The following is a 27,227-nucleotide window of genomic DNA, read 5'->3' as shown; positions in this document are numbered from 1 at the left end:
AGAATACAGAGATTAATAATGTTCAGGGTTCTCACGGGGAATTTTTATGGAATTTTTTTTTTTTTTTACATTTTGGGGGAATTTTAAAAACTCTTTTTCCAGACAGAGGAAGTCTAGAAAGTTGATCATTTTTTGAGGGCCAAGTCCTGGAATATCAGGGAATCTTCATTTGCATGTTTAAATTTTAGTTGCCATTTATCAAAATATAATATTTACCACAGTCTTTTTTTTTTAATTTTTTTTATTTTTTATTTCAAGCTTTTCCCGTATTTCACGAGTAGTTTTTTTTTTTTTTTTTTTTTTTTTCCCCTTTCAGTTTGTTAACAAGTTTCATGCACTTCAGTAAAGATGTGCCTTTTGATGTAGCTGCTTAGGAAAGCAAACATGCCAGGAAAATGTACATTTAAAGAACTTTGGCTCCAAAATGAGGAATTCAAAGACGGGGCGATTTAAAAAAAATATATATAAAAAAAAATTGGACGACAGGAAAGCTACGTTTGTGAAGCTTCTATTATAGATCTATCAACAAAAAAAAATGGGAGAGGGAGCCGGGTAGGAAGCACGCCAGCTCCTTATGTTCCCGTTTTGAAAATACATTTTTAAAATACAGTGCAAAAGCCTAGTTTTGTTTCATCGTAATTGTGCAGCAGGTTTAAGCAGTGAAAGTCGGGGAATTTGACTTCTGACTCGTAGTTGGACCCCTGAATGTTATAACGTTGTGTATGAGAGACACTACTTGCCTCAGAATAGCTGTCATGTTGTTAACCATCTTAATTTTTGGTTAAAATCCTGTATGTCGAGGATCAATTGGTTTTGATTGAGATTTTCATAACGTGATTAAAAGTTCGTTTGACCTTAATGTTGATGGCCGCTTTTGGCGGTCAATGTTCGTTAAGAATAATGTTCACACAAGCGATAACAATTAAACTTGCCAAACATTTCCCCCCCCCAAAAAAAAAAAAAAAAAATAGTTGAATATATATTTTTATTTAAAGTATTTACAGATTTGTCTTCCTTCCCACATATGATGTAGCACCACATTTAAAAAAAAAAAAAAAAAAAAAAAAGTCGTCATGAATGAAAAGAGTGGGTGATGCACAAACTTAAAAGCACGGAGGGGGGTGGGGAGAGAGAAAAAAAGACACTTCACATGTTGCTTGTGACCTATACATGCCTTTATGATGAATTCAGCAGTCTACACAAAAAAAAAGCTCGCTGCAGCCAATGAAAATGAAATGATTAGACGTTAGACGGCGACCTCAGATTAATCTGGGGAAGAGTTGTGCAGCTCTGGTGCGCCACGGCGAGTAAAAGCTGGCACGAGGTTGTCATTGGCAGTCATTGCAGGCTCTGAAGTGGAGGGGGGGAGTAGGGAGGGAGGAGGGGGGGGGAGGCATCCAAGCACCCAAGCGGTCGTTCATCTTGTTTGTTTTCATCTTAATCTCTGTTGGCGAACTGCAGGCAAGAGAAAAAGGTCAGATGAGAAAGGATTAATGGCATGACATAGTTTACTTGACCCAAAATTTTGCCAAACATTTAAAAAGTGATTCCAGGTCAATTTGAACATTTCTACGTGAGATTTTTTTTTTTTTTTTTAAATGATTTTCTGAGCGGTGTGGTCGGAGCGATTCGTACGCATGTCGTTGTTTCGTGTGACGGCCATGGCGGCTCTGGCTCGGGGACCCTGCTGGGTGAAGTGGTAGCCGAACTTCAGGATGCTGGAGTTGTTCTCCAACATGGAGGCGATCTCCATCTCAACCGAGTCTCCCAGCTTCTGCCTCTGAACCAGAGAGAAAGAGCAGCATTGAGGCATTAAGTTCTTTATCCAGATGTGCGTTTCATTAAAAAAAAACAAAAAAAAACAACCTATTTAAAATTTAAAAAAAAGAACAAAACTTTCCTCAAACAAGATACGGTGAGAAAGAGATCTTATTGGTTTATTTTCATGTTTTAGCTGACGAAAGGGATGATTTCTTGTTCTTAATATATGCTTAACAATAAGCTCACGAGTAATAAAAGCCAGTTTTTTTTTTTTTTATATCTGCCTCCTTTCTGACCTGGTTGTCGATCTTGAGCTCCACCAGCGTGGCGTTTTTGGCCACAGCTTTGATGACGGCCATCATGCCGTCGGCGGTGATGAAGTTGGACTCGATATTAAGACTCTGCAAGCTGGTGTTCTCCTGCAGCATCTCGGCGCACGCCTGGCGACGCAAACGCGGACGTTGGAAATCAACGTTCAGACGCTCCGCTGCTACCAGGAGTTGGTAAATATTCTCCTCGCGAAAGCGTCTACATTTCTTTCGTTTTTTTTTTTTTAAAAGTCAGCATTATTTTTTGTAAAATCCGCTTCATGCTCCAGGATTCGCGGTTGAGTTAAGGTGCTTGCAAGGAAGTAAACATTCAACAAAAACAAAAAAATCTTTTATACCAAAGAAATTAAAGGACACGACAATAGATTTCTTTTTTTTTTTTTTTTTTTTGTATGTACTCACGTGGGCTACGGGGTCGTTGCTACGGGTCGCGGCGATGCTCAGAATCTCCACGTGGGAGTTTCCCTTCATCGCCTCAAAGATCTCTTTCAGCGTCGGGATGGGAATGTCCTGCAGGAAAGATTTTGAAAGTTTTGGTCCTCAAGTTTTGGCAAATTTAGGACGTTTTTACATTCCAACTAATCAATACAGCGGAGGATATTAACTCAAAACTGTTCTTATTTGTCGTTGCAATGATAAATGATCTCGTCATTAAAAAAAAATTCCCCCTCGGGGATTAATAAAGTAACTACCTAACCTAACCTAACCTAACCTAACCTAACCTAACCTAACCTAACCTAACCTATCTGGTCGTCCTGCCGTGTGTTAAAAATGGCACGTGTGGCAAACAGCGGGTTGGAAATAAGATTACTGGTTTGACCTTTGATGCAAAGCGAATATATTTGCATTTCCGATCAGTTTAATTATCGCCCGCCGTGTTGTGACGAGGGGGGGGTTGGCCGACCTTGATGTTGTTGAGGTTGACCTCTGTCAGGCTGCTGTCGTTGTTGTGGACCCTCTCCAGGGTTTCCTCCACGTTCGTCGGGTTGGGAGGCTCCTCGGGGAAGATCTTGAACGGATCTGGTTTCACGACACCTGGAGGAGACGCGACAATCGTTCAGCTGAGGCTACGGGGGGGGGGGGCCCCGATAAAACGCGGGAAATGACCGCGGAGATAAGAAAAAGTAAATAAATAAATATTCAACGGCGGCTCGTGAAGTCGCTTTTGAAGCGGCGCCCCACGTACTGTTGATGCCCTCGGTGTTGGCGATGGTGCCCGTGGTGCCCAGGGCGTCGTAGTACTGCTTGTTGCTCATCAGCGTGTACATCCCGAGGATGGCTGCGAGTACAAGGAAAACAGTCGCGATGAATGCGAGTCACGGACGCCGTTCAGATCAAAAACATGTCCGATATTTGATCACAAATATATTTGGTTGGTGCTCTTGTCACGTTTTTTTTTTTTGCATTTTATAGTCTGCGTCCCTGTCTTGATATCCTCCCAACACAAATTCTTGGATTCAGTTCGGAGTCCAAAACCAAAAGAGGCCCAGTTGGGTGATCGTTCCTCTTGTGTGTGTGTGTGTGTGTGTGTGTGTGTGTGTGTGTGTGTGTGTGTGTGTGTGTGTGTGTGTGTGTGTGTGTGTGTGTGTGTGTGTGTGTGTGTGTGTGTGGGGCGACTGACTCCCTCAAGTGTTCTTCTGGCTGATATGGAGTCGCTGTTAAAAGATTTGGAAGAGGAAAGCACTCCCAGTATTTCTGGTCATCTGCAGTATGTGCCAGGTCAAATTTGTAATTTGCAATTGGCTCTAAAAAAAAAAATATGTAGTCGCTGCTGAAAATAACCCTCTCAGTGAGTCTTTAATCTAATAATCAGCAGAAAAGAAGTACTTCTTTATTTGAGTAATACCTTTATTCTGTTACCAGTGCAAGTAAAGATTTTATTCAAGTACTATATACTATAATTTTGGGTTTTTTTTCTGTTTTTAGCTCTGTTTTGGTCTCCACCAATCACACTTCAGTGCCTCAGTGACGACTTCACTGTCCATTACCAAAGTCACACCCCTTTTTTTTTATTGCTTCAAATACGACAGTTAGTGACGTATTTTGCGTTGTATTGTCTGTAGTTGTTGTTGTTGTTTTTTTTTTAATTGGTTTGGAGACTTAACTGACAATGTATTAAAAGAAAAGAATAATTTCTTCAGAATTTTATTTTTTATTACATGGGCTTATACAAGAGCATATGGAAGCTATAGATATAGAGTACTACACTTCTCCCCTTCCACATGTCCTTCACTGAAATGACATTTCCTCCTTTCGTACGTGCTGTTACTGCTTCTGACCAGAAGGGGGCAGATGTACCGGGGCTCGCGCTCTCCTGGTTCTCCCAGTTTGGAACCTGCCAGCTCCAAACTGGGTCACCAGCCAACTGCTGTGACAGCAACCGCCTCCCTTCCTCCCAAACCTTCCCACCCCGCCAGCCTCCCGACCCCCGTGTGGGGAACCATGGGAAGGGCCTTGTGAGGAAAAAGTTAGGCCAAAGGGGGACAGCTGCCTGCTCGGGGGGGGGGGGGTTTGGCGGGTATAGGGGTAGGGAGTGTGTGTGTGTGTGGGGGGGGGGGGGAGTCCATAAACGCCCACATGTCGTCCGGTTTGGCCCTGACAGTAACCCCGAGTTAGCTTTGCAGCACAAACTAGTCTGCAGATAACTAGAAAGGCTCAATATAGCAACGTATAGCAAATATCTTATATAAATCGTGAGGATCAAAATTCCAGGGGCGCCTTGTTGGACACTCGTTCCCAGCTCCGTTCGGCCGGGCTATTCAACCCCCCCCCCCTCACCGCCTCCACCCCCCCCCCCCTTTTTTTTTTTTTTAGTCTGTTTGCCAAAAAGCCCAAACAAAAGAGTGACAGAGGCTAACTGAGATTTAATCCTCGTCTGGACCGCGTCCAGGGTTAAAACGGTGGTCTCTCCGACGGGCCGGCGGAGCCGGACAAACACGCTCCGGCTCCGGCTCCGGCGCCGGCCCGTCAGAGGATCAAAATCAAGACAGGAAATGCGTTTTATGGTTCATATTTGACCTCGTTTAAAATGCCATCCGTGCATTCAGTCTGCGTAACGCGTGTATAGTTCTCGGGTGGATCGAGAAGGCTTTCTGACATAATTACTATTTATTCATCTGCTGGACTCCACCCACAAAACAGCAGCGCTCGTCCAATCGGTGGTTAGCAACCGTAACTAGGTGAGGCCAGAGGCCTGTCAGGATTTTGATTTCTCTATGTCAAACTGGTTTGCATGGGACTGTAGTGACAAGCAGCACTTTTGCATTCAGTTGACATTTAGTTTGGTCGGTCAAACTCACTACAACATCCTCCTTGTGGGAACGTTCTGTCATGCTCTTATTTTGGATTTAGGGAGATTTACATTTGGCAACTGATAAAAAAAAAAAAAAAAAAAAAAAAATGACCCAAGATATGATTAACTTTGCCAAATTTTTTAACGTATTTAGCGTCGTTGTGTCCGACTTAGCCCACTGCTAATTGATTAAATCCAGTTAGCCGCCACGTGTACACTTGTCTGTACTTATAATGCTACTAACGGAGAAATAATTGGATCGTAAGTCTCGTTTGCATCTGGAATGATGTCATATTTAAAGTACTCTTTCTAAAAAAAAAAAAAAGACTCCCAGCAAGACGACTCACATTACTTTAAGCTTCAGTTCGATTCATTTGAGCCTCACGGCAACGTGGAAAACGGTCCAAACTTCATTATCTGCGAACGCAGTAGCTTCCCACTCGTCTGTTTTAAACAGATACAGTATCTCTGCCTCCCCCTCCCTCCTCCTCCTCCTCCTCCTCCACCATCCCTACATCCACCCCCTCCTCCCCTCCCACCTCGGCGGCCCTGGGGCCGGGCTTATTTATTTCTGTGTTGCTGATCGTGGGGAATTGGACCCCGTCGCACGTCTTGGCCGTGTCTGTCAGCCCGGGACCGCTGAGCTGTCTCGGTTCTGAGGGAAACGGTACGAAGCGAACAACAACAAACAAACAAACAAAAAAAACACGCCCGTGTGACAGAACTACGCGGGTCAGAGCCGCCGTGGCGAAAACAGCGAGGTCACACTGTGCTGTGTGTCATGATAGGTTAACAAAACAGCTGCACGAGGACAAAAACAGATGACATCACAGGGAAAATAGAGTTATTGGTTTTTTTTTTTTGTGAACGACTCGGACACCCGATGAGACGGAGCCATCAGTAATTAAATTCGTTTTATCGGTCTAGATCGCCGATTTACTGACGTTTTTCTGTCGTGTCCTCCTCGGTCGCTCTCATTACACGGTTTGGGGCGACTACAGAGAGATTGTGTCACTGTGATCTGCGTTTCAGATAACTATTTACTTTAAAAAAAAAAAAAAAAAAAAAAACATGTAGCCGAAGGGCTTTTTTTTTTTTTTTGGTTTGATATGCTTTGTTATAAGCACCCTGTATCGGTCAGATTCATCGTAGTCAATGTTGGATGTTGGATCACGACTGTATGTCTTTTTGGAGTGTAAAATATATATTGCGCAGTGAGCCTGATGAAGCCCGAGGGTGAAACACTTTGTTCACACAGTACACAAAAAGAACAAGAACTACCGCCTCCACCGACCAGTTGCAGTTTACGTCCGTGTCTGTTCAGACTCATATGATATATGCAGTGAAGACTTTGAAGGAATTTGGCCAAAAAAAAAATCTGATTTTGATAGAATGGCACTAGACTAACGCTTCAAATGGGGATTTTCCTGCAAAGAAGCTAAAAGTAAAAGATCTGTACAACCGGCACGGTTTGAAGGCGGAGACCCAACATGAGCGTCACGCAATCCGTATCCGACCAAACGGTAAAACACGTTCTCGATTTCCCCTTGAATAATGTTCAAAAAATGAGTCGACACGTTTTTTTGATGTCGCCCGCGAAGTTGACCTTTGACCCCGTGGATATCACGCGCCATCGCTTAATCACGTTATCCTCTCAGACATCTGTGTGAAAGTTTGTCAAGACTGAGCACAAGGTTTCTTCAGTCGCGGCCGCAAACGTGTTTTAGAAGGTCACAGTAAATTTAACCTCTGACCTTTGAACGTTCAATTCGAATGAATTCATCCTCGAGCCCAAGTGAATGTTTGTGCCAAATTTTAAGAAATTACTGCGAGGGTACTGTCAGCAGCAGCGATACTGTGTGTCCGACCTGCGATGTCACACATCTCGGCGTCAGTGGCGTTTTTCAGAGCCTCCTCCAGCTCCGGCTCCAACATCACCTTCTCGTGGTCGGGGATATCTGAATCCTTCTTGGGCACGAAGGCCTTTCCTGGAGACATACAAAGAAAAAGGGGGGTAGACAGTCAATCCAAATTTTTTTTATTTTATTTTTTTATTTATTTTTTTTATCTTAATGAGGTTCTGTAGTCTGAATGTCTTGAACCATATATTTATCTTTGTTTTTGGGGAGAAGCTCTGTTCGGATCATGTTTCCCAAAACACGAGTAAGTCAGGGCTTTTTTTTTTTTTTTCCGCATATTTACAAAGCAGCTCTGTAAACCCAGTTTTCTTCTCGCAGCCTGTACTTTGCTTTTACTTTGTACTTTTTCTCATTAATCTTCAATTTCATTTTAGACAGAACATAGATATGCCCGCTGTCTCATCGGTTTCTGTTTATTGGATCCTTCGCGCAGGAACTGCACGGAGCGATTCTCCTCAGCCGAGTCATTTCCCGGTGTTCGGGCCGAACACGTCGGCCCGGTGGGAACAGGATGGAAATGGCCCCGAAAGTCGGTGAGCTGTAAAAAACCCCACACAGACCTGAAGCTAAGAGCCTGAGCTGCATGCGCGGCGGAGCGTCACGGGGAACAACTGTCCAGCAATCCGAGCGAGCAGCAAAGAAAGTCCCTGGAGATTCAAGACATGCATGACCCTGAAGAGCGACTGTTCCGACTCTATGGATAATCCAGTATTTCTGTAATTATTAATAAACCTCTGTGCAGATAAAATGAGGGGAATGTGTTCTCTTCACACGGGCAGAGGAATGGAAATATTCAGCTCGATCGTGTGCAGCTAGAAAGTTCTAATAAGCTTTTATATTATGATCAATTCTTTCTATATTTCTGTTACTTAAAATGGGCAAATGCGGCTTTGTCTGAGTTTCGTTTCAGAGAAAATCTGGATTTCGCTCTCACAGGGTTTCAGTTCCTTTTTGTTGTATCGTTTCGTGAAATTCTCGTTTCTGTTTGTGTTGTTCATAAAATTCAACAACAAAACTGAAATCCAAAGGAGTCTTTTTTTTTTCTTTTTTTTTTTAAATATTCGGTAGCAGAACACCAACAGATGTCCTCCCACAGAGCCCCCCCCCCCCAACCTTTCTTCTCCCCGGTGAAGGGCACCAGGTCCTCCTTGTCGGGGAACTCCAGGGCCTGTTTCTCCAAGTGCTGCATCAGGGCGTCCCGGTCATACTGCCCCGTCGGGCTCTTCTTTGTCTGGTCTCGCTGCCGGAAGCCGGCTGGAAGCATGGCATTCTGGGAGAAAAGGCGGGTTGGGGGAGGGGGGAAACATGTTATTTTTAAGTGGCATTAAGACTATAAAAGCAGGGAGCATGGATCAATTGTTAAACGTGTAGATGGACTATGTGATTAAAAAATAGTCTGAATGCAGAAACCATCGAACGACCTCCTGCAGCCAGATTGCAGCGACCTTTCACCAAAAGATGGGAAGAAATAATCATCTGACATCTACTGACGTCAGTTTCAATTTCATTTTGAGATCATTTGCAAACCTGAGTCTGTGGTTTCACATATTTAAATGTCATATAGTGTAGAATTGAATTTTTAATCCAAAATAGACATTTATCATTACATTTTGAATATGTGGATGGATCGTCATGCGCAACAAGCAGGGCTGGACGCTTTTAGGGTTGACAAGTTGCTCAAAGAAACAACCCACTGAGTGTGTTTGGTCGTCAGTCTTTCAGTTCTCAGAGTCACATCATTATTAAATTTCACAATTTTTTTTTTGTTGTGGGACGTTGTGTTTCCTTAAATCCCCCCCCCCCTCAAAAAAAAAAAAAAAACAGAATGAAGGTTAAAAACTGGTTAAATGAAGTAAAAATACCAACATCCACCGAGATTTATACAATTTTCCTCATCTCAAGTGTGTCACAGTGTGGAGACCAACGTGACATTAACTGCAGGCGCACAATGGCAACTCACTCATACTAATTTTCAAATGTAAAATGAAAACCTGGAAAGCTTTTTTTTCTGCACTACTCTTACTAAGATGTGGGGTTTTTTTGGGGTTTTTTTTTTTGGGTGGGGGGGGTATTTTACCATCTAAAATGAAATGTTAAGCTTGTGAATATTCTGCTCTCAGTGCTTGTTCATTTGCATGCTGCATTGTTGGATCTTGTCAGAAAGGAAGAAAAAAAAAAGCCTGAAGCAGTTTCTTTCATTGTTTTCCAGAGTAAATGTTTGTTATGGCAGCCGTTGATTTTAGTGACTGAGAAAAGTTGCTCGACTTTTAGCTGATCTTTCGCTGCTCGCTTTCTTGTAGAGTTAAAGTGGATGCCACACATCCTGTGTTGTTGTTGTTTTTTTTGTTTTTTTTTTTTTTTCTTCATACCTCTGAGTTAACAAGCCACACCTGGTGTCAAGGTGTTGATTTTGGAGCAGCCTGATCACCGTGAGGGAACAAACACCTGAGGGGACCTGTGAAAAGCATCAGGCTCCAGATCTTGACTACTGAAGGCCTTGTGGCACTGGAGGAAAAGTGATCAGAAAACCCGACCGCTTGGCAGGCTTTTAAGACAAATCGAGCGCTCCTCCGTACCTCGGGGTCCATCTCCAGCAGGTCAAGCTCCAGCTGATCCAGCTGCTCGGCGCTGAGGCCCTTGAGGATGGCATCCTCGTCGATGTCCCTGGGGTCCGACATGGCTCCTGAGGCTCCGGCTCACATGCACGCACACTCACTCATACACACTGCTTGCACAACCCCTGGGCAAGAGCGCACTGTGGGTGAAGAGGAGAGAGGAGAGAAGGGGGGGGGGATCACGATGAGGTTTTTTTTTTTTTTTTCTTTTAATGCCATCTTATGGTTTCTTAAATCTTATGGTGTCTTATCTAAAATGTTACACTTTCTTTATGCTCTAATCAGAATTATTTGTGACCTTTTTCCACTGAATTAAAACTTCATTAAAGCGTTTACTTGGTTGTTAGTTAGTGATGCAGTGAATTGCATTTCCCTGTGAAACTCCTAAAATTGAAACACTGACACTTACATAACAAAAACGAGACAAATTATCACATTTTGTCTGTAAAGTGTTTGTTTAGCTGTTTATTAGGACGTAAGCTGCGTTCAAATGAGGTCGTATTCACCGTGCACACGGGAAGAGTCGCTATGTACGGCCCCCTGTTGCGGTATTCACCGCTTCGGAACTCAAAATGTTCTATAAGCCTTGAATTTTACGAGTTGTGACGTGTTTGCTGACGTTGACGGAAACGGCAGAGGAGGAAATGCAAGTTCCTTATTAGTCAGATGTTACGCTAATATATTGCAATTTTAGTCACGTCGAGCTATCCTTCAAAACTTTTCCCTCTGTGCCTTTGCATTTCCTGCATTACCTTAGCTTCGCTAAACGGTTAACCCTCTGTGGCTTCTAGACGCCTTCCACGTCGCAGTTGCCTAGCAACACTGTTTTTCACAACTTAACCCCTCGAACGCCGAGCGTACGGCGCACATGAGTTCTCATGGTTGTTTTTTTTCAGCTTGTTTCTTACTGGAGAGATGAAGGGACATGTAAACTTAAGATGGGGGGGGGGGTGTCATACAAGATGACAAGCCGGCCGGACGCTAGCCAAGAATGCTACAACTCGCATGGTCACCACCTTCATCCCCGGTTGTTCTGACTATGAGTAAATGACAAACCCCCTCTGTCCTCATTTTCCCTGGGAACCTCCTGGAACCCTGTCAAGGACTGCAGGAGGCGTGTGGGGGGGTGAGGGGGTTCCCCTACCGGCATTTTATCAAACCACTGTCCTTGGAAAAACAGCTTGGTGATCTCCATTCAGCTTATCAGCTGCCCTATCCAGAGTGCTACAACAACGCGATGACGATAATAATAGATGCATTTCCAATCATAAATCCGCGATACTCAGGACGGCCGAGTCTGTATAAATATGTTGCAGCAGCCTCCAGGTCACATTCTTACGTAATCTTCAATTTCACTTTTAAAAACACACCAGAGGTGAGCAACCGCCCACCGCCCGCCCCCGCAGTTTGAAAGGCGAAGAGGCAGAGAGAGAAATGAGATGAGATGAGATGAGATGAGAGAGAGAGAGAGAGAGAGAGAGAGAAAGCAAGGTCTTTGTAACTTTAAACCCTTCGCCCACCGCACAGCGACTAAGAATAGCGGGGTGGAGAGAGGAGAGGAGTGCAATCCCTTATTTATCATTGACAGACACTCGCTCGTCCGGTAGTGGAACCACCCTGAAAAACATATCTGCACCCAGCGATGAAAAGCCACCACAAGCACACAATAGACAGAAGATAATGAGACTGGAGGGGTGGGGGGGGGGCTTTCAAATACCACAGCGATAGCATATATCTCTGGGTCAAAGTATGAGTAATACAGCTATCAGGTTTGAGGGGCTGATGTTTTCTTTTCTTTTTTCTTTTTTTTTTTTTTTTTTTTTGGTCCAAATTTTTCCCCAACTTGGACAGAGAAAAGAAAACCATCACAACGTGGGTTCATTCAGCCAGTCGGCTTGCGCGATGTCAGGACACATCCACATCTGCCATCTGTGATGGCAACAAGAGGCCAAGTGTTTTACAGCAGGCGGCTTTCTGCGTCCGTATAAAGTCACAGTTACGCTCGGGGATTCATTAAAGGGATATTCAGAAAAACACGGGCCATTAGATGCTTTTACAGGGACGTGAAAAACAAAACTTTAGTCCTGACACACTCACCCCAAACGACCCGCCTACGGACTGAGTCATAGTAGCTTAAAACAGAATTTTAAAAAAAATAGAGTGGGATGTCGGAAATAGCTGGCAGGGACGCAGAGACCCGCTATGAACAAAACTTACTGAAATTAACACAAAAGGTAATGACAGACAGCATTGTGTTTGCAGTGTAGAAGAACCAGGACTTCAACGTTCAGCCTCTAAACTGACCAATAGTATGTTTTTAAATCATTCAGAGTGCTAAAGGTCACGAGCTAAAGTTACTATCCGGCTCGCAAACTGCATGTTAGCAGAGAACCTTTTCGGTACTTGTTTGTTCAGGAGCTGAAGTGCAACACAGGACAAGTCCACAAGACATTAGCTTGTAAGCTAATGAAGGTTGCAGTTGTGTTTCAAGACATTTACATTTTCGGAGACTTCACCAAAACCTTATGTAGCCTAACCTAGCCTAAAGCCTAACTTAACTTAACTTAACTTAACTTAACTTAACTTAACTTAACTTAACTTAACTTAACCTAAAGCCTAACTTAACATAATTTAACTTAAAGCCTAACCTAACTTAAAGCCAAACTTAACTTAAAGCCTAACTTAACTTAACTGAGCTTAACTTAAAGCCAAACTAAACTTAACTTAAAGCCAAACTTAACTTAACTTAACCAATGTCGCCGCCCAAAAATTGAACTTCGAACAAGACCCTGAAAATCCTCATTCATTTTACATGATTTTGTGTACTAATCCACAACCAATTAGTATTTTAATCAACATAACACAACAATTGTTTTAGTAAAATATAAATGTTGTTTCACTTTGGTCGAAATAATGGGAGGTTCAACTCTTTTTTGCAAAAAGTAGATATTTCAGCCATTTATAGTAGGACAAGAAACACAACATTAAATGAAATACTTGTGTTTATCTTAGGTCAGATTAATTTTAAAAAAACTTGCATTTCTGCATCAGGGATCCTGAGTAAACCATATCAAATGAAAATAGAAGGCTTTCCAGATACATAACCAGAACATGCAAAGCTCAACAAATCTCTCACTTTTTTTTTTTTTTTTTTTAGAAAACTTAGATGATGTAAACAGCTGTTAAAATATGTTCCTGTGTGCCTTAACTGCTCTGGCAGTTTCCCATCAACGCTGCGTGGCTCTAATGCGTAAAGCCAATGACACAAACAGCGGATCACACGGCTGAGTGTCGAGGAAGATGGAGGAGATTTAAAGGATGAGGGGGAAGGAGGCTGCGGCTCAAAGGACCAAGTGGAGGATAAGTTTACCTTGATTCGCTTTTTTAACCGTGGATGAAACGTTTCACCAGCTTTTACCACCCTGAAGCTACAAAAACAGCTTTTTATATCAGGGGTTCAAGCTCGAACTTCATACTTGTTTTTTGTTGGGTTTTTTTTTACCACCTTTACTCCCTTTTTACCATAAAATCAACAGATTGTGAGGTTTTCAGTTACGGGACTGAACTTCAACAACATTCGACGAGAGGTTTTCGGATTTAAAACGTCGGGTATCCTCACTGCTGAAGTGTCGTCGGGCAAAAACGTAGAATCCCTATTGTTTGACCTCTGACCTTTACGCGACGGACGCAGGAAAAAAGGAGGAAATTTCCTCCGTGTCATTAGAGAATTGACTCCATTTCATTCCTATTACCCATTCACGTTTATTCTGACGGGCTGAGGTCAGTAAAGGTCATTGCAGTAAGGGATTAAACTAACATAATTATTCAATAACAAAATCATTCTCTGCTTACTGCTGGATGTGTAAATAGGCAGCCGTTTTGCGGACACGCTCACCACATAAACGTAACAAATAACTATGTCCGTGTCGTTTTGGAGTGTTTTTCCTGCCCGCTAAGTAGTCCAACCCATTCAAATATTAAAAAAATTAAAAAAAATACACCAGACCATTTTTATCTGCTGTCGTCGATGTCGATGGCCGTCTGTGACTCAAGGAGTGGACGTGAGCCCAAACAAGGCTCATGTGATTTGCCTGCGGTCAAGCCTTTGAGCCTCGCTTATTGTTGAGCTAAATACATGGCTGTGTTTTTTTGACACTTTAGCTAAGAGGGAGGGCTCAGACAAACCCCATACCGGTAGCGCGGCCAGTGAAGACAACTGAAGAACGTATTACTTTTAACGCATATAACGTCATACTGGGATGTTGTTTTATCTTCTGCAAATCCAGACTAGATCAAAACTTGTCAGGATCAAAACAAAAAAAAAAAGAATCAAAACGGTAAATACCTTGACTTTTTTTTTTTTTTTTTTTTTTAATGGCGCCCTGTTAAACCGAGTAGTACAAATGTTGTGTTTTTAACATTCAATTTGGCTCATTCGCCGAAGCCTCAGTGGAAACAGACTGTGTGTGTTTGTGAGCTTTCGTCTGTCCTCTGCAGTCCCAGCTGGGTTTTTCTACATGAAACAAAACAAACTGGGAGTGGAGCATGAGCGCTGGGCTGTCACCTGCCACTGCCAGCTGGCTCCGGACATTTTCTTTTTCCCAGTCAAAATATCACGACCATCTTCCCGCACCTGCAGCTGCTGTCTTTACGGCATTCGCGGTATGCAGCTGAGCCCGGCTATAAACGCATGACTACATTTTTATTTGGGGTTTGATTAATGACAGATACTACTACTAATGACAGACAAGTAACTTTAAATATTCAAATTGGGTTTTGGGTTTGATGACCATCAAAACAACACCAACACACATTAGAGTTTCTTCTCATTACTTCAACAGTAAGTCGATGGTTTTGAAAATCTCCTGAGACAAATGTCCTAATTACTGCCGTCCGGCTTAATGAAGCAACAGAACGGGACACACGAACAGAGAGCTTGATTAAGATTTGATGGGAATCCTCAAATAGGGCTATTGCCTCATCATATTGAACTAAAGGTCCCTTATTTTACACTTTTCCTGTGTTTTATTTGCAGCCTTGATGTCCATTAAAATATATTTTTGGGGGTTTTTAAGTACCAAAAATCATCTCATTATCTCAAACTTGTATCGGGAGCTCTACAAAAACAGGTCATTTCCTGTCTGTGTGTCTAGACGTATTGATACCATTGACCCCTTTCTTCTGATTGGCTGGCTCTTTTTCTGAGTGACGCACCCTCAGGCAAATCATTTTTTTTTCAGTCCCGAAGCTCGCAAACTCCAAAACAAAAAAACGACCACTTGGTATCTTTTTTTTCCCACATAAAAGGGCGGATGGTGGAAATATGGCACGAGTGTGACTTTGTGACATCACAAACTTGAGGAAGTCTAAACAGCAAAGTTGCTGAATACCAACTGTGAGCATTTCTCTTTGGACTGAGGGTTTTGACGCTTTCACTATGTTTATTTAGCACCATGACCTGCTTCATAATCAAAATGGAAATGAAAATGTATACAATATGGGACCTTTATATATATATATATATATATATATATATATATATCAGATAAACTGAAAACACACGTGTAAGTGTGTCTTTTTAAAGGATTTGAAGTGATGAGACAGACTTCATTTGTTTTGCACTGACATCCTGTGTACACAGTTAAATTAACCGTGTGATTTGTAGCTTGGCTCCATCATCAAAAATGTCAACTGAGCTTACAGAAATCACCTGGAGCCAATGTTTTCTCCGAGAGTAACCAAAGCAGCTGGCTCCAACCGCCTCGACAGTTGCGCTCATTACGGATCTTCCAGCTCCAGCCATCTGTTGAGTTTCTACAGAGCGTGTGCACATGCAGGCACTTTGGCCGCAGCGGTTCAAGTATTCATAGCTTACGCTTCAGACTGATTTAGTAAACGCTCGTGCAGCCATTTCAAGAACACGCTGAGTACAGAGCTTCTTGTTAGTTGGAAGTCTGAGGGCGGAAAAAAAAAAAAAAAAAAAAAAAAAGCTCTTATTTTGGAAATACATGCAGTAAAACCATGATTCAAAGCTTGTCAGCTTGTGCAATTCTTCAGTGTACTTAATGGCATGGACCTCCAGTAAGTCTATGTCAAGAGAGCTGCACTGAGGCAAGAAGCAGAGGAGAGTTACTGTGTGTTTTATAAGTAAAAGACCATTACAGGGGTTTAGATTTCATGGCGACAAAGGTTATACACTCATAAATGCTCCAAAATGATTTACGTTCGGCTTCTGTGTCGGGGTCCTTCTTTTTACTGGGGCATAAATAAACTTTGGCTCTTAGTTTCACTTCTCTATTTTTGTTTTCTTGTTGTAATTTTCTGAAACAGCAGCAGGCTTCAAAGAGGCTTCTTTTTAAATGAGTCCTTCTTTCTTTCTTTTTTTTTTTTCCCGCCACCGACAGCTCAGAAGATTTGTCACCACCCGCCGGGTCATCTTCTCCACGTCTTACCGCCCGAGTGTAACATTCCAAATCAGCCTCTCAGCTTAATTTTAGCTTCACAAGTCAGCTACTTCCAGCTGTGTGAATCCTCTCCCGGCTTGGGTTGCTCCTTGAAGACCGTTTCACGGGGGCGGGGTGGGGGGGCACCATTTCCAGGCCCCTCAACCCCCCCGAAAAGAACTTCAAGACTCAATTCACCAAAAGATAATTCATTAAAAAAAAAAAATAAATAAATAAATAAAATAAAAAAAACTAGTATGAATGAGTTTTCAACTGAGCTAAATCAGCAAGAAGGTCAAATCCACATTAAATTAAAGGTTTTTACACTTAGCCCATCAGATCCCAAAAGACAATCAGATCGAGTGACGAAATAGACAAACGTCAGGCACTAATGGATCACAACTGGAGCGGATGAGCGGGCTAGAGGGCAAACTTTTTACCCTCCTTCCCTTGGTTTCCGAACACTTACAGCCTCCCCGTGAGACAATATCTCCAAATCCCCTGTGACGAATTAACCACACGGCGATGGGCAGCAAAATGGACGGCTTAACCCCTCCACATACCATGCTGATAGATTCATTTGAGTGACAGTGGTCCAGTTTTTTTTTTTTTTTTTTTTTAAAGCTGACGCCCTGCAGATAAGTTGCTGCTGGGGTGGGGTGGGGTGGAAGCGGGGAGGTGTGTGTGTGTGGGGGGGGGGGGAACTATAACCACCCACAAAGTGAAAACACACAACTTATTTCAACATCAAACCACACACACACACACACACAAAAAAAGTCTGCACAGAAAATATGAATACAACCATGTCCACGCTTCTATTTGACAAAAAAAAAACAACCAGAATCCCACAGTGACCTAAGGAGCGTCTGCTTGAAGGAAACAGAGCCCCAAAACAGATGATTTAAAAAGCGTGGATCACCTCCAACACGCCCGTACGACCTACAAGAAACCCAGACACAAGGAAGCAGCCTCTCACCTACCTTCACAGAAGCGCAGTGCTGAAGCCCCCCGGGCAAGGCAGAGGCTGCAGTTACAGAAAGTTGTCTCTCCTTTTTTTTTTTCCTCCCTCCCTCCCCCCCCCCCTCTCTCTCCCCCCCCCCCCTCTTTCTCACTCTCCTCTCTCACTCTTGTGTGTGTGTGTGTGTGTGTGTGTGTGTGTGTGTGTGTGTGTGTGTGTGTGTGTGTCAGGCTTCAGGACCGCTATGCTGAGACAGGCATACCGACGGCACTTTGAGAAGTCAGCATTTTATTATTTTGGCGGTGTGACAAGAGGAGGGGGAGCGGTGGGGAGTCGTGGAGAAAGGGAGTGGGAGAGAGAGAGAGAGAGAGAGAGAGAGAGAGAAGTGGGGCATGAACTATATTCATCAGTCATTCAATTAAAAAGCGAGACAAGTCACACAGAAGGAGACGGTCTGACATCTAGTGGTTCGAGCTCACACGCACATTACAAATGGAAAAAAAAACCAAAAATCTCAGCACCTTCTGCTTTCACTTGAAAGTCATTTGACCCCCCCCCCTCTCTCCCATCCCCAATTAAAATGATCTAATTTACCCACAACCGTTCCAACGGTAAATTACATAAATATTGTGCTTCATGTAAAGCATGTTGTACTGGATTTTATGCGTGTACTCTGCGATAGAAAACAAATCTTACATCTGTTTTTGCATTACGAGATATTGGATTTTATATAACGCTAAAAGAGGCTTCTCGCATTGTGGTTGGCCGTTTCCTTCCATTAAAAGACAACTCAATGCGGCAGTGTGTAAATTTACAGATTAAAAAAATGGCTTGTTTCTTGATTTTTAGTTCACGTTAAAAAAAAAATTAACAGTGCTATCCTGTGTGCTGCAGACATAGTCGGGATTTTATTTACTATATTCATATTAAGAATAATGCTACAACCGGTGTATGTGAAAGGCGTTGCTTTTGCAGCTCGTTGGCATCTTTTAGCCTATTTGTTTTTTTTTTTTTTTTTATTTCTCTGCTTTTGTTTTCGACAGTAGCAATCAAGGGAACGAGCTCAGTCTCTGAAAATGTTAAGTACACAACCAAACAGCAGAGAAAGTTAACAAGTAGCTTCTGAAGGACCGAAGAAGTTGGCAGAAGACCAAAGCAGAAATAAAAGGAGGGTGAACATTGGATTTACAGTCACCGGGAAGACACAAGCAGAACTTTAAATGGATGTCAATGTTACTCTAAAAGAGGTGGAAGTCAGGAGCCGCGTGCCTTTATTCTTATAAAAAACCACACGTTTGACAGGTTTCAGCTTCTGTGTGAAGATGGGACTTTTTCTGCGGGCCTACTTTTCGCTGCAACTTCGCCAAGATTGTTTTTCGGCGGGTTTCGAACTCCTCCGGTCTGAAATTCCCTGGTTATGAGACAATAAGGGAACACAGCTCACCTGCTGACGCTGGTGAGTAACGTACAGCAGTGCTGAAAATAAAATCCCCCGGGGTTAAAATACTTTGAAGAACAGGTTCTCCTCGCCCATGCGCATTCGTAAACTGAAAAGTGGCCCAGTCAGCGTTTATTGTTTTACAAGTGTAATTACGCTTAACTGGATTGAAAGATTTCACACCATAGAAAATAGCTGTTAAAAATGTGTTACTATTCACAGTTTACGCACGATAACCACCACGTGCTTTCGGTTTCAGCTACGTGACATAACAATAGACTGAAAAGGAAAACGGGGGGACGACTGCGGCGGACTTACGTGACCAGACATTTGTTTGAAATGCTGTTTAATAATTCTATAAACTGGTAAGATTTTAAATTACTTCACACAAAAATAAGTCTCAAATTACGATTCCCCCCACCCCCCCCCAAAAAAAAAAAAGAATGAAAGAAAATTGAAAAAAACCCAGAAATATCACAATGGGATTTCTTGAAGTATCAAGAACTGGCAGCTATGCTTCTTTAAACTGTTGACTTCTTTTTGATGTAGTTAATTACTTTTTATTCAATGGCAATACAGACATTTTCTAGTAGCCTAATTAATAGCTAATACATTACTAAAGTGTATTTTTTTTTTAGGTCGTTTTACATAAAAACTTGGAATGGATTATTTTTTTTTTCCATTCTCAAAACGATTCATGTCTCTTTTTGCTGTTCAGATTTTACGATAATTGCTCTGCCATCCACTTTTTTTTTAATGTCTCTTTATTGCTCGGTTTGATCCGTATCTCAACTTTGTCTTTCATAACATCTTAACGACCGTGTGAGCCACATGTTACTGTTTCATTTCATTTTGAATCTGAAGCATGTGTGTGAAAAATAGCTCTGTCAGAAATGTCTTATCCTTTTGCAGTAACCACATGATTTATGGTAACTGGTGTTTTCTTTCATCTTATCATTTTAGGAGAACCACATGATAACAAATTCCCCCCCGGAGGGAAAATGATTGACTTGTAATTTCCCTTTTTCTTTCCCTCCTTCCCCCTGAACAGCTCGTTAGAGGACGCATGAAAAGGGAAACTCCTGGTTTCACAGCTTTGTTCTTTCAAAAAAAAAAAAAAAAAAAAATTCAACAGGTTATTTACCAAAAATCATCTTACATTTTTCAAACCACACAATCTTTTGGATCATATTCAGCATTTTCTAGGGTTTCTTATTTATAGTACAAACCAATCCTCATTTAGCACCACTAGGTGACAGCAGATAGACACTGACTACTGTACGGAAACACAACCGCTTTGAAGGTCTTATGAAATCATTGCCTTCGAGAAGGCAACTCTTCCTCTTGTGTTTCTAATTTGACGCTGCGATGCCCTGCGGAGTTTGGCCCTCGAGCTGCGCACGAGCCAAACTGTTGCATGAGAAAAACAAGACATGCACCGGCCCATTTTCTGGCAGGAATGAATCACAAATCGCTCTGTTAAACACTCTGTAAATGTATAAATGATTCATTGACAAAAGCGATACAGGTTACACTCGTTTGGTTTATGGGTGCAGACTAATTTATGTCCTCCCAGGAAACAAACTTTCACCATTACAAAGCAACCAAAAAAAAAAAAAAAAAAAAGAAGCCATTTACGTCTTTGATCCCTGACAAATATTTCACATACTGTACATTTCACAAAGCTTACCTGGCGGCTGAAAGCCATCCGATTGCATTGTGTTGTCATAGAAATGCCAGTGGCAACAACAAATCCCCAAAAAAAACAAAGCTGTGCTCAGAATTCATACATGTTTGTATCCAAAACAGTTTCTGTAATCTGCATAACCCGATATGAGTGTGAACAGAAGAAAAACGGAGTTCTCACACTGCTCGAGTTCAGTTGTTCTGTTATGACGAGTTGTGCAGCATGTTCCTTTCCAATGTCCTGATGACGACCTATTGCACCTGCAGCCTTTTCTTTTATGTCAATAAAAGGTACGGTCTTAAAGGGTTAGTTTACTCAAAACACAGAAACAGACGGGCTTCGAATTACACTAAAAACGTGAATGCATATTCTCACTTTACACCGTGCAGATTGTTTGAATGGTACTGGGCATTTCATTATTTTTTTTTTTATCTATCTCTAAGACTTTTCCAGCAACATGAATGTAAAATACAAAATTTTCCTTTCGTGTTTCTGCAAAAATAACATTCTGGATAATCCCCAGATCTTAACTGGGCTTTTTTTTTTTTTTCCCCTGTTGGATCTACTTCTTACTAAGTATATAGTCCCTATAAAAAAAAAAATAAAAGAACTGCCAACAGTGATGTCTGGGGGATATCCACATTAACCATAAGGTTTTTTTTTGTGTTTTTTTAAATGAAAATGGACAAGTTGAGTTAAAAAAGAAATGGTTTGTGGTTTTGTATGTGTGTCATTCGGCTGAAATTGTCTTCCGAATTCAGTTCCCTCTTTATTTTCTCGTAAAGTTTGATGAAATTGCATGACCACATCATCTCAATGCAACACTTAACTGCTTACGCTTGAGCGAAACGTGTCACATTTAGGATAGCATGTTTTTATGGTCATACCATACTGTCAACTGACACTGGAAATGTTTTTAATATGCCATCAATACGTGCCATAAAATCCGAATTGTTTTACAGCAGCAGTTTAATCAACGTATTGTTGTGATGAAATATGTTGTTCCCCTTAAGGTCAGCTTCCGCCTCTCATTTTGAGTCTGACGCACAATCAATAAAAGAAAAAAAAAGAAAAAACTTCCTGAATTGTTTATGTTCTCGGCTTCACAGTCAGTTCAAAAGAAAACGTAACCAGAACTCAGAATTTCCATAACAAACTTTTAGATCAATGGTTGTTTTGTTTTTTTTGAACTGTGGTTCTGTAGGTGTGAGTAGGTGCTTCCAGTTTAATGACGCTGTCAGCCAAAAAGGGAACCAGTTTGGAGATCTGAGAGAAGTTAAAGCGAGACTGGGAGAGAAACTGCAAAAAAATAATAATATATATATATATATATATACACAATCACCTGCTGGGAATAGTAAAAGGAAATTCTACCAGAAACGTGAATGATATTTAACACAGAGACATCTGACCGAGTAGAAACGCATAATCACATGATTTAAATAGTCTGAGTGACATCAATCGGACCGTTATGACTCAATGTAATACTTGCAACCCAGAAAAAAACAGACTTGGTCAGTTCTGGTGAAAGAGCAGTACAGAGCAACATCCTGCTAAACCACAACTATTTTTTTTTTTTTTTTTTACTGGAATGAAACTAACGCAAAAACCCAAAAAAAAAAGTGTCACACGGTCTCAGATCAAAACAAAATCCATCATGTAATTCAGCAGAAAAAGTGCCCGAGCATAGCCTCAGGGGGAAAAAAATCTGTGAAATAAAACTTCCTCTGACTTCTTTTAAAATTAGTAGTTTGACATTTTGGGAGAATTCTTCTCCACTTACATCGATGACCTCAATCTGTGCTAAAAAAAATAAAATAAAATATGAGAAATATGCTTAACATGCTATGCTGAGATAATCTTTATCTTCTTTTAAACCACAATCGTACAGTGAGTTGGGAGAACATTTCTTGCAGCCAGTTGAGAGAGAGAGAGACAAAGAGAGATATTATTAGTAACCTAAATTTGTGCGGCGCCTGCAAACATTCTTTGCAGAGAAACTGCAGCCGGTTAGCAATTTAGCTCAGCACAAAGAAAAGGAAACAATGAGCCTGTCAAATAGGAATCTAAACATCTAAAATAATCTGGCTCTACGGCGCAAACGCCTTCTTGCAGCAGTTTTAGAGGGAAAATTCACTTCAATTTGCAAATTTGATGAACAAAATAACCACTAAATGAACTTGATCGTTAAATAATTCGTTTTTTGAGGTGTTGGTAGGTACATTTCGTTGCCATTTTGCAGGGTTTGCCGTCTTTGTTTCCACTCTTTATGCTAAATGACTAAACACGGGTCACATCAACGATCTCGTCTAATTCCCAACAAGAAAGCATGAGCGCATTTCCCAAAATGTCAAAACTTTCATTTTGAGTAAAAGTTGTTTTTTTTTCATAGCAGATGTAAAAAAAAAAAAAAAAAAAAATCATTATGCTGAAACTTTAGTACGTCAACACCTTACGAGGTGCTTTTGGAAATGCTATTCTTATGTAATGTCAGTAAGTCAAATTTCAATTTGAATTCGAGAGAGGAGGAGGAGGAGGAGGAGGAGGAGAGGCGGTGTCCTCCAGATTAACCAGGAAGTGTACAGGGCTTTCCCCTCCTATTTGCCTTTGACAACGAACATCAATAATAATGTTTTTTTTTTTCATTTCTTCTTTCTCATCCTTCCGACCCTTTAAACCATCACGGACACCCGCAGCTGTTCTTTCCTCCAGCCGACGCACTACTCTCACACACGTCAGCTATTGTTTCCTCTCGCAGGCAACTTGAGGCTGGAAACTGAATACCGGACTGAAACTTAGACCTACTTCCTCATTCAGTCAAACAGGGTGAGAGGGAGGCGGAATTCCTGTAAAATGCATCACGTTGGAGTTCCTCCTTTTCACCGCTAGATGGGGTAATTTACATTTGGTCGCAGGCGGAACAAAAAGCCTTTGTATTGTGTGCACTGCAACCCACTGCTGCTTTGCCTGTCCTTTGTGTGTGTGTGTGTGTGTGTGTGTGCGTGCGCGTGCGCGTGCGCGTGCGCTACGTGATCCCAGCAAGGGTACATTACAGTGTGTTGACAGCAAACACGAGCCTTGCCCTTTAGTTACTTCACTTGATCTTTGTGCTATTTGGCGCAACAAACATTAGGCGAATATCTGACAAAACCAGGAGAGGAACTTTCCACCGGGTGTGAAGCTCCGCCAAAAGCCTGCCGATCACAACTGCGTGGCTCAGGAAAAGGAGCGCTCGAGTAAAGGTCGCGACGCATTGTTGCGCCGTCATATCTGACAGGAAGTGGTCTGCTGCTTACTCATTCACAGTTAAATGGCGTAAGATATGCAGATAGACAGGTAGATATCTACTGTATTAATCACTCGGAGGGCCATTTTTCAAACAAAACGAAATGAGTTGGTTTGTGTGCGAGAGCCAAAAAAGGTCGTTTTAAAGAATTGATGTGTCACCCACTCGATCGTCTCTGCAGGCTGTGAACCGATTAAAAGATTTAAACGTGGTAAAGTACATGATAAGTGCTATCGGGGCGAGGCGATGCGTGGCCACGGCAGATATTTGTACGAGAAAGGTCGAAGGTGGATTGCAGGACTTGATTTGTGGAACTTTTACAATTGCACATAAAGCAGTATCGAGCTGTCGAGGTGGAAGAAGTATTCAGATCTTTGACTTGCAGCTTCTCTAGTCAATATTTATGGATTAACAATGAATAAAATCAACATATGTGATGTCAACTTTGCAGGTCCTCTCAGCTCTATAGAGCTTTTTAGTGCCTTTTGGATCATTGTTTTGGTTTTATGGCCCACACCTTTTATGTTTTTGTTTCACTCTCACCTTCAGGTCTTCAATTGGACTATTTTGGTTGAGTCTCACAGCTTTCATTGCGTCAATTATGGCTTTAAAACCCTATGTACGCAATCTGTTTAGCACCAAGCAGCCAAAAAAATACAGTTAGTCAACATACTGGGTCGCTATGCAGCCAGATATTTTGCCTTGGGAGTAGATTTGAGACCAAAAACAGAGCTAAAAGAGAGCGAATATTTGCCCAGCAGCCAGTAATGATAATACTGCTACATAAGATGTGTAAAAAAGCAATTGTTTACGAAAGAGTGCCATATCGAAAGGTTTCAAAATTAGCGCTTTTCTTTGTTTTGCTGCCCCCATGTGGCCAAAAACTCCCTTATTGCACCTTTCAAATGGGGAGAACAGAAACACAGGAAAAAAACAAAAAACTTCGTACGAACGCTAATGTTGCTCCGTAAATACATAAATAAATATGTAAAAGTACTCTATTGCAAGTTAATGTTGTGCATGCAAAACGTAGAACGTACTGAAGCATTTTAATACTGTCGCTGGTCAATGTTAAGTTGTACTCTTTTAACGCCTGTGCTCTTTAGACACAGTCACCATGGCTTTTATCATTAATACTGCCTGCTGTGCTCTGCGTGAGATTGTTTGTTCCTCACTGAAGTCAACAACAATAAAAGAAACGCATTTTTACACTCGTAATGCAGAGTAAAGTTTATCTTGGCATCTTATCTCAACTCTAAATTACTATAGGGCCGGAAACCAGTTTACACACCCAGAACTTCCATATATGTCCATCCGGAGTGAAAAGCAGAACAACCTGCTCACCTTGACTGGAACGTGCTTCAGTGCGAGGCCTTCAAGCCTCAAGAAAGTTATGTCCTTGAATGCATTTATGATTTGCAGCCGGGCCAATCTTTTTTTTTTGTTGTTTGGTAGGAATTTCTATGTTTAATACATTTCTCCATACTTTCATGTATTTTTGGCTGAAGAATTTCAGAACATATCCATAGAACGTACTCTAATCTTGCAATAGGTGAGTTGTTGCAGGGAGAAACCGGTGCGACCGTTTAAGAGTTGGATAACGGCGTGCTGCGTGTGAGTTCGAAAATGTTAGATAAAAGAGAGAGGGAAAAAAAAAAAAAAAAACTCTGCTTTGCTTTTCAGCAAAACACATTTCTTGGCATCAAGAGTTGCTCTGAAGCCAAAATTAGAAAACTATTGTTGGAGTGATTTGACGAGTTTTCAACCTCTACATCAGGTTCCTGCAGTGGGGCTATAAGGTTGTATTTATCTCCCAGCGTTTCATCCTTACAACCCAAGGTTACTCATTTTGGCGTCACAGTTGTGGAGCCAGTAGTGACTTCTTTTTCTTTTTTTTTTTTTTTTTAAACTACCCAAGGGCTTAAAGGGTTGCTGACTGTTCTGTTCACACCCAGCATCTCTTTAAAGGTGTGGTCAAACATGTTGGATCAGCTGTTGCGCCTAGGATGACGCCTACCAGCTATGGCATTTTTTTTTTTTTTTTTTAATTGCAGACAACAATGCTCGGGATGTGCAGATAATATAGACGGACAATAGACAAGCGAATTATGTGGCAGAGTTGGTTTCAAAGGTTTTAGAAACTCAGAAACCGGAATGACGTGAATTCGAGACAGCCATTGCTGTGCATGAACATCAACCTACTTTTTAAACAGCTGTGTTCAGCGATGAAAAACGAAAGCAAAAAAACCCCCAAAACGTTAGACATTAAACAAGAAATTCAAATTTTGTGCATTCGGATTGTCCCCCCCCTCTAGTGTTATGTCTCTGTTTTGGAAAGACTGTTGAAAACAATGACTGTAAACCCGCTGAACAGGCAACAGAAGCGTCCAGACATGCGGTGATAGGGAAAAAAATGAGTGCATTACTCAAGTACCTGTTAACACATCAATAGTTCCTCTGGTGGAGGTGCGAAATGTAAACGTAATGAGTATCATGAGAGACCACAGTCAGCTGGATGACGTGATATCGCTGACATGTTGAGACACAACATTTTCTTGATGTTTCACTTCACGTCACCTGTGTTTCACTGCATTAGTGGGGAGACTGATTGTTGTGCAAAGGCTCACCGACGATGGAGTATGGTGTCAACTCTGGTGAAACGACAAATACGATTTTTCTTTATGGGTGAAGTGCGGAAGATGTTTCAACAAACTCCCTGTTTGACAAATGTAATTGAAATTCACCAAGTTTTCTTTGACAGCCGTATTGTTGGGTACTGAAACAGATTGCGCAATACAGCCATATTAAGTCTGTTATATGCGTCGTATGTGGAGTTACCAATTTAATTAAAAAGTCACACCATAATATATCTAAAAAGATGACTTATCAAGAAAAAGACAATAATAACAACCAAAAAGTATCATTTAAATGCATAAAAAAAAAAAAAAAAAGTATGGTACGCATAAAGGCCTCTAATTTCTGAAAGTGGCACAGGGAAATGTATCTTGGTGACTACTTGCAACAGGGCTAGTTGGTAAACTGCTGTTGTAGCAAAGCAAACGGACCATTATCATGCTACCCAGTCAGCGGCAGTCACAGAAAGAGAACCAAAGTCACGACAGCAAAGTCACGTCTGGACCCCGAATGTCACAGACAAGTAAATAATGTTGAAGTTGTTGTCTTAAGGGAACGCAACAAGAAAGCTAAAAAAAAAGAAAAGAAAAAGACTTTCGAAGAGGAATTTTACAGATATACGGGCACAACCGAGTGATGAATATGAAATTAACCGCAGCGCCACGCCAGTTTTTCTTGGAGTTTTTCGAGGGGGGCTGTGGTTTATTCTGCGCTCACAAAATAAAGGCTACAACAGAAACATCATCACAACCCCCAACACACACATCCACACTCACAAAGAGAGAGCTGTGTCACGTCAGGGGACGTTTACGATGTCGGACATTCATTTTCTGGAGACCCGAACCTCGTTCTTGCCACGACT

The 27,227-nt window shown here is 41.7% G+C and overlaps 3 protein-coding genes across 3 annotated transcripts in view; all 3 read right to left on the bottom strand.

Annotated features, from left to right (window-relative positions):
* lysmd1 (LysM, putative peptidoglycan-binding, domain containing 1) overlaps positions 1-27,227 on the bottom strand; it is a 112,482-nt gene that overhangs the window by 7,100 nt on the left and 78,155 nt on the right. The window lies entirely within an intron of this gene.
* On the bottom strand, positions 972-17,433 carry tmod4 (tropomodulin 4 (muscle)). Its single transcript, XM_069711971.1, has 10 exons — positions 17,343-17,433; positions 9,878-10,056; positions 8,415-8,571; positions 7,251-7,370; positions 3,277-3,369; positions 2,995-3,125; positions 2,493-2,600; positions 2,058-2,201; positions 1,636-1,780; positions 972-1,455 (listed from the first exon to the last, which is right to left on the bottom strand). Exons 2-10 carry the CDS (start codon positions 9,977-9,979, stop codon positions 1,433-1,435), a joined length of 1,023 nt encoding a protein of 340 aa, XP_069568072.1. The 5' UTR covers positions 9,980-10,056; positions 17,343-17,433; the 3' UTR covers positions 972-1,432.
* Positions 23,229-27,227, bottom strand: part of ctsk (cathepsin K) — a 135,900-nt gene continuing 131,901 nt past the window's right edge. Inside the window, exon 9 of the transcript XR_011311483.1 lies at positions 23,229-23,239. The gene's annotated coding sequence lies outside the window, so the exon portion shown is untranslated. The remainder of the gene's footprint in view (positions 23,240-27,227) is intronic.

The sequence above is a fragment of the Brachyistius frenatus genome, unplaced genomic scaffold, assembly GCF_029030835.1.
Source record: "Brachyistius frenatus isolate BFR_SWC_R1_liver_20210118 unplaced genomic scaffold, ASM2903083v1 Contig_104, whole genome shotgun sequence".
NCBI classification, from domain to species: domain Eukaryota; kingdom Metazoa; phylum Chordata; class Actinopteri; family Embiotocidae; genus Brachyistius; species Brachyistius frenatus.
Note: the sequence above shows the minus strand (reverse complement) of the source record. Positions and strands in the feature narration are given on the sequence as shown.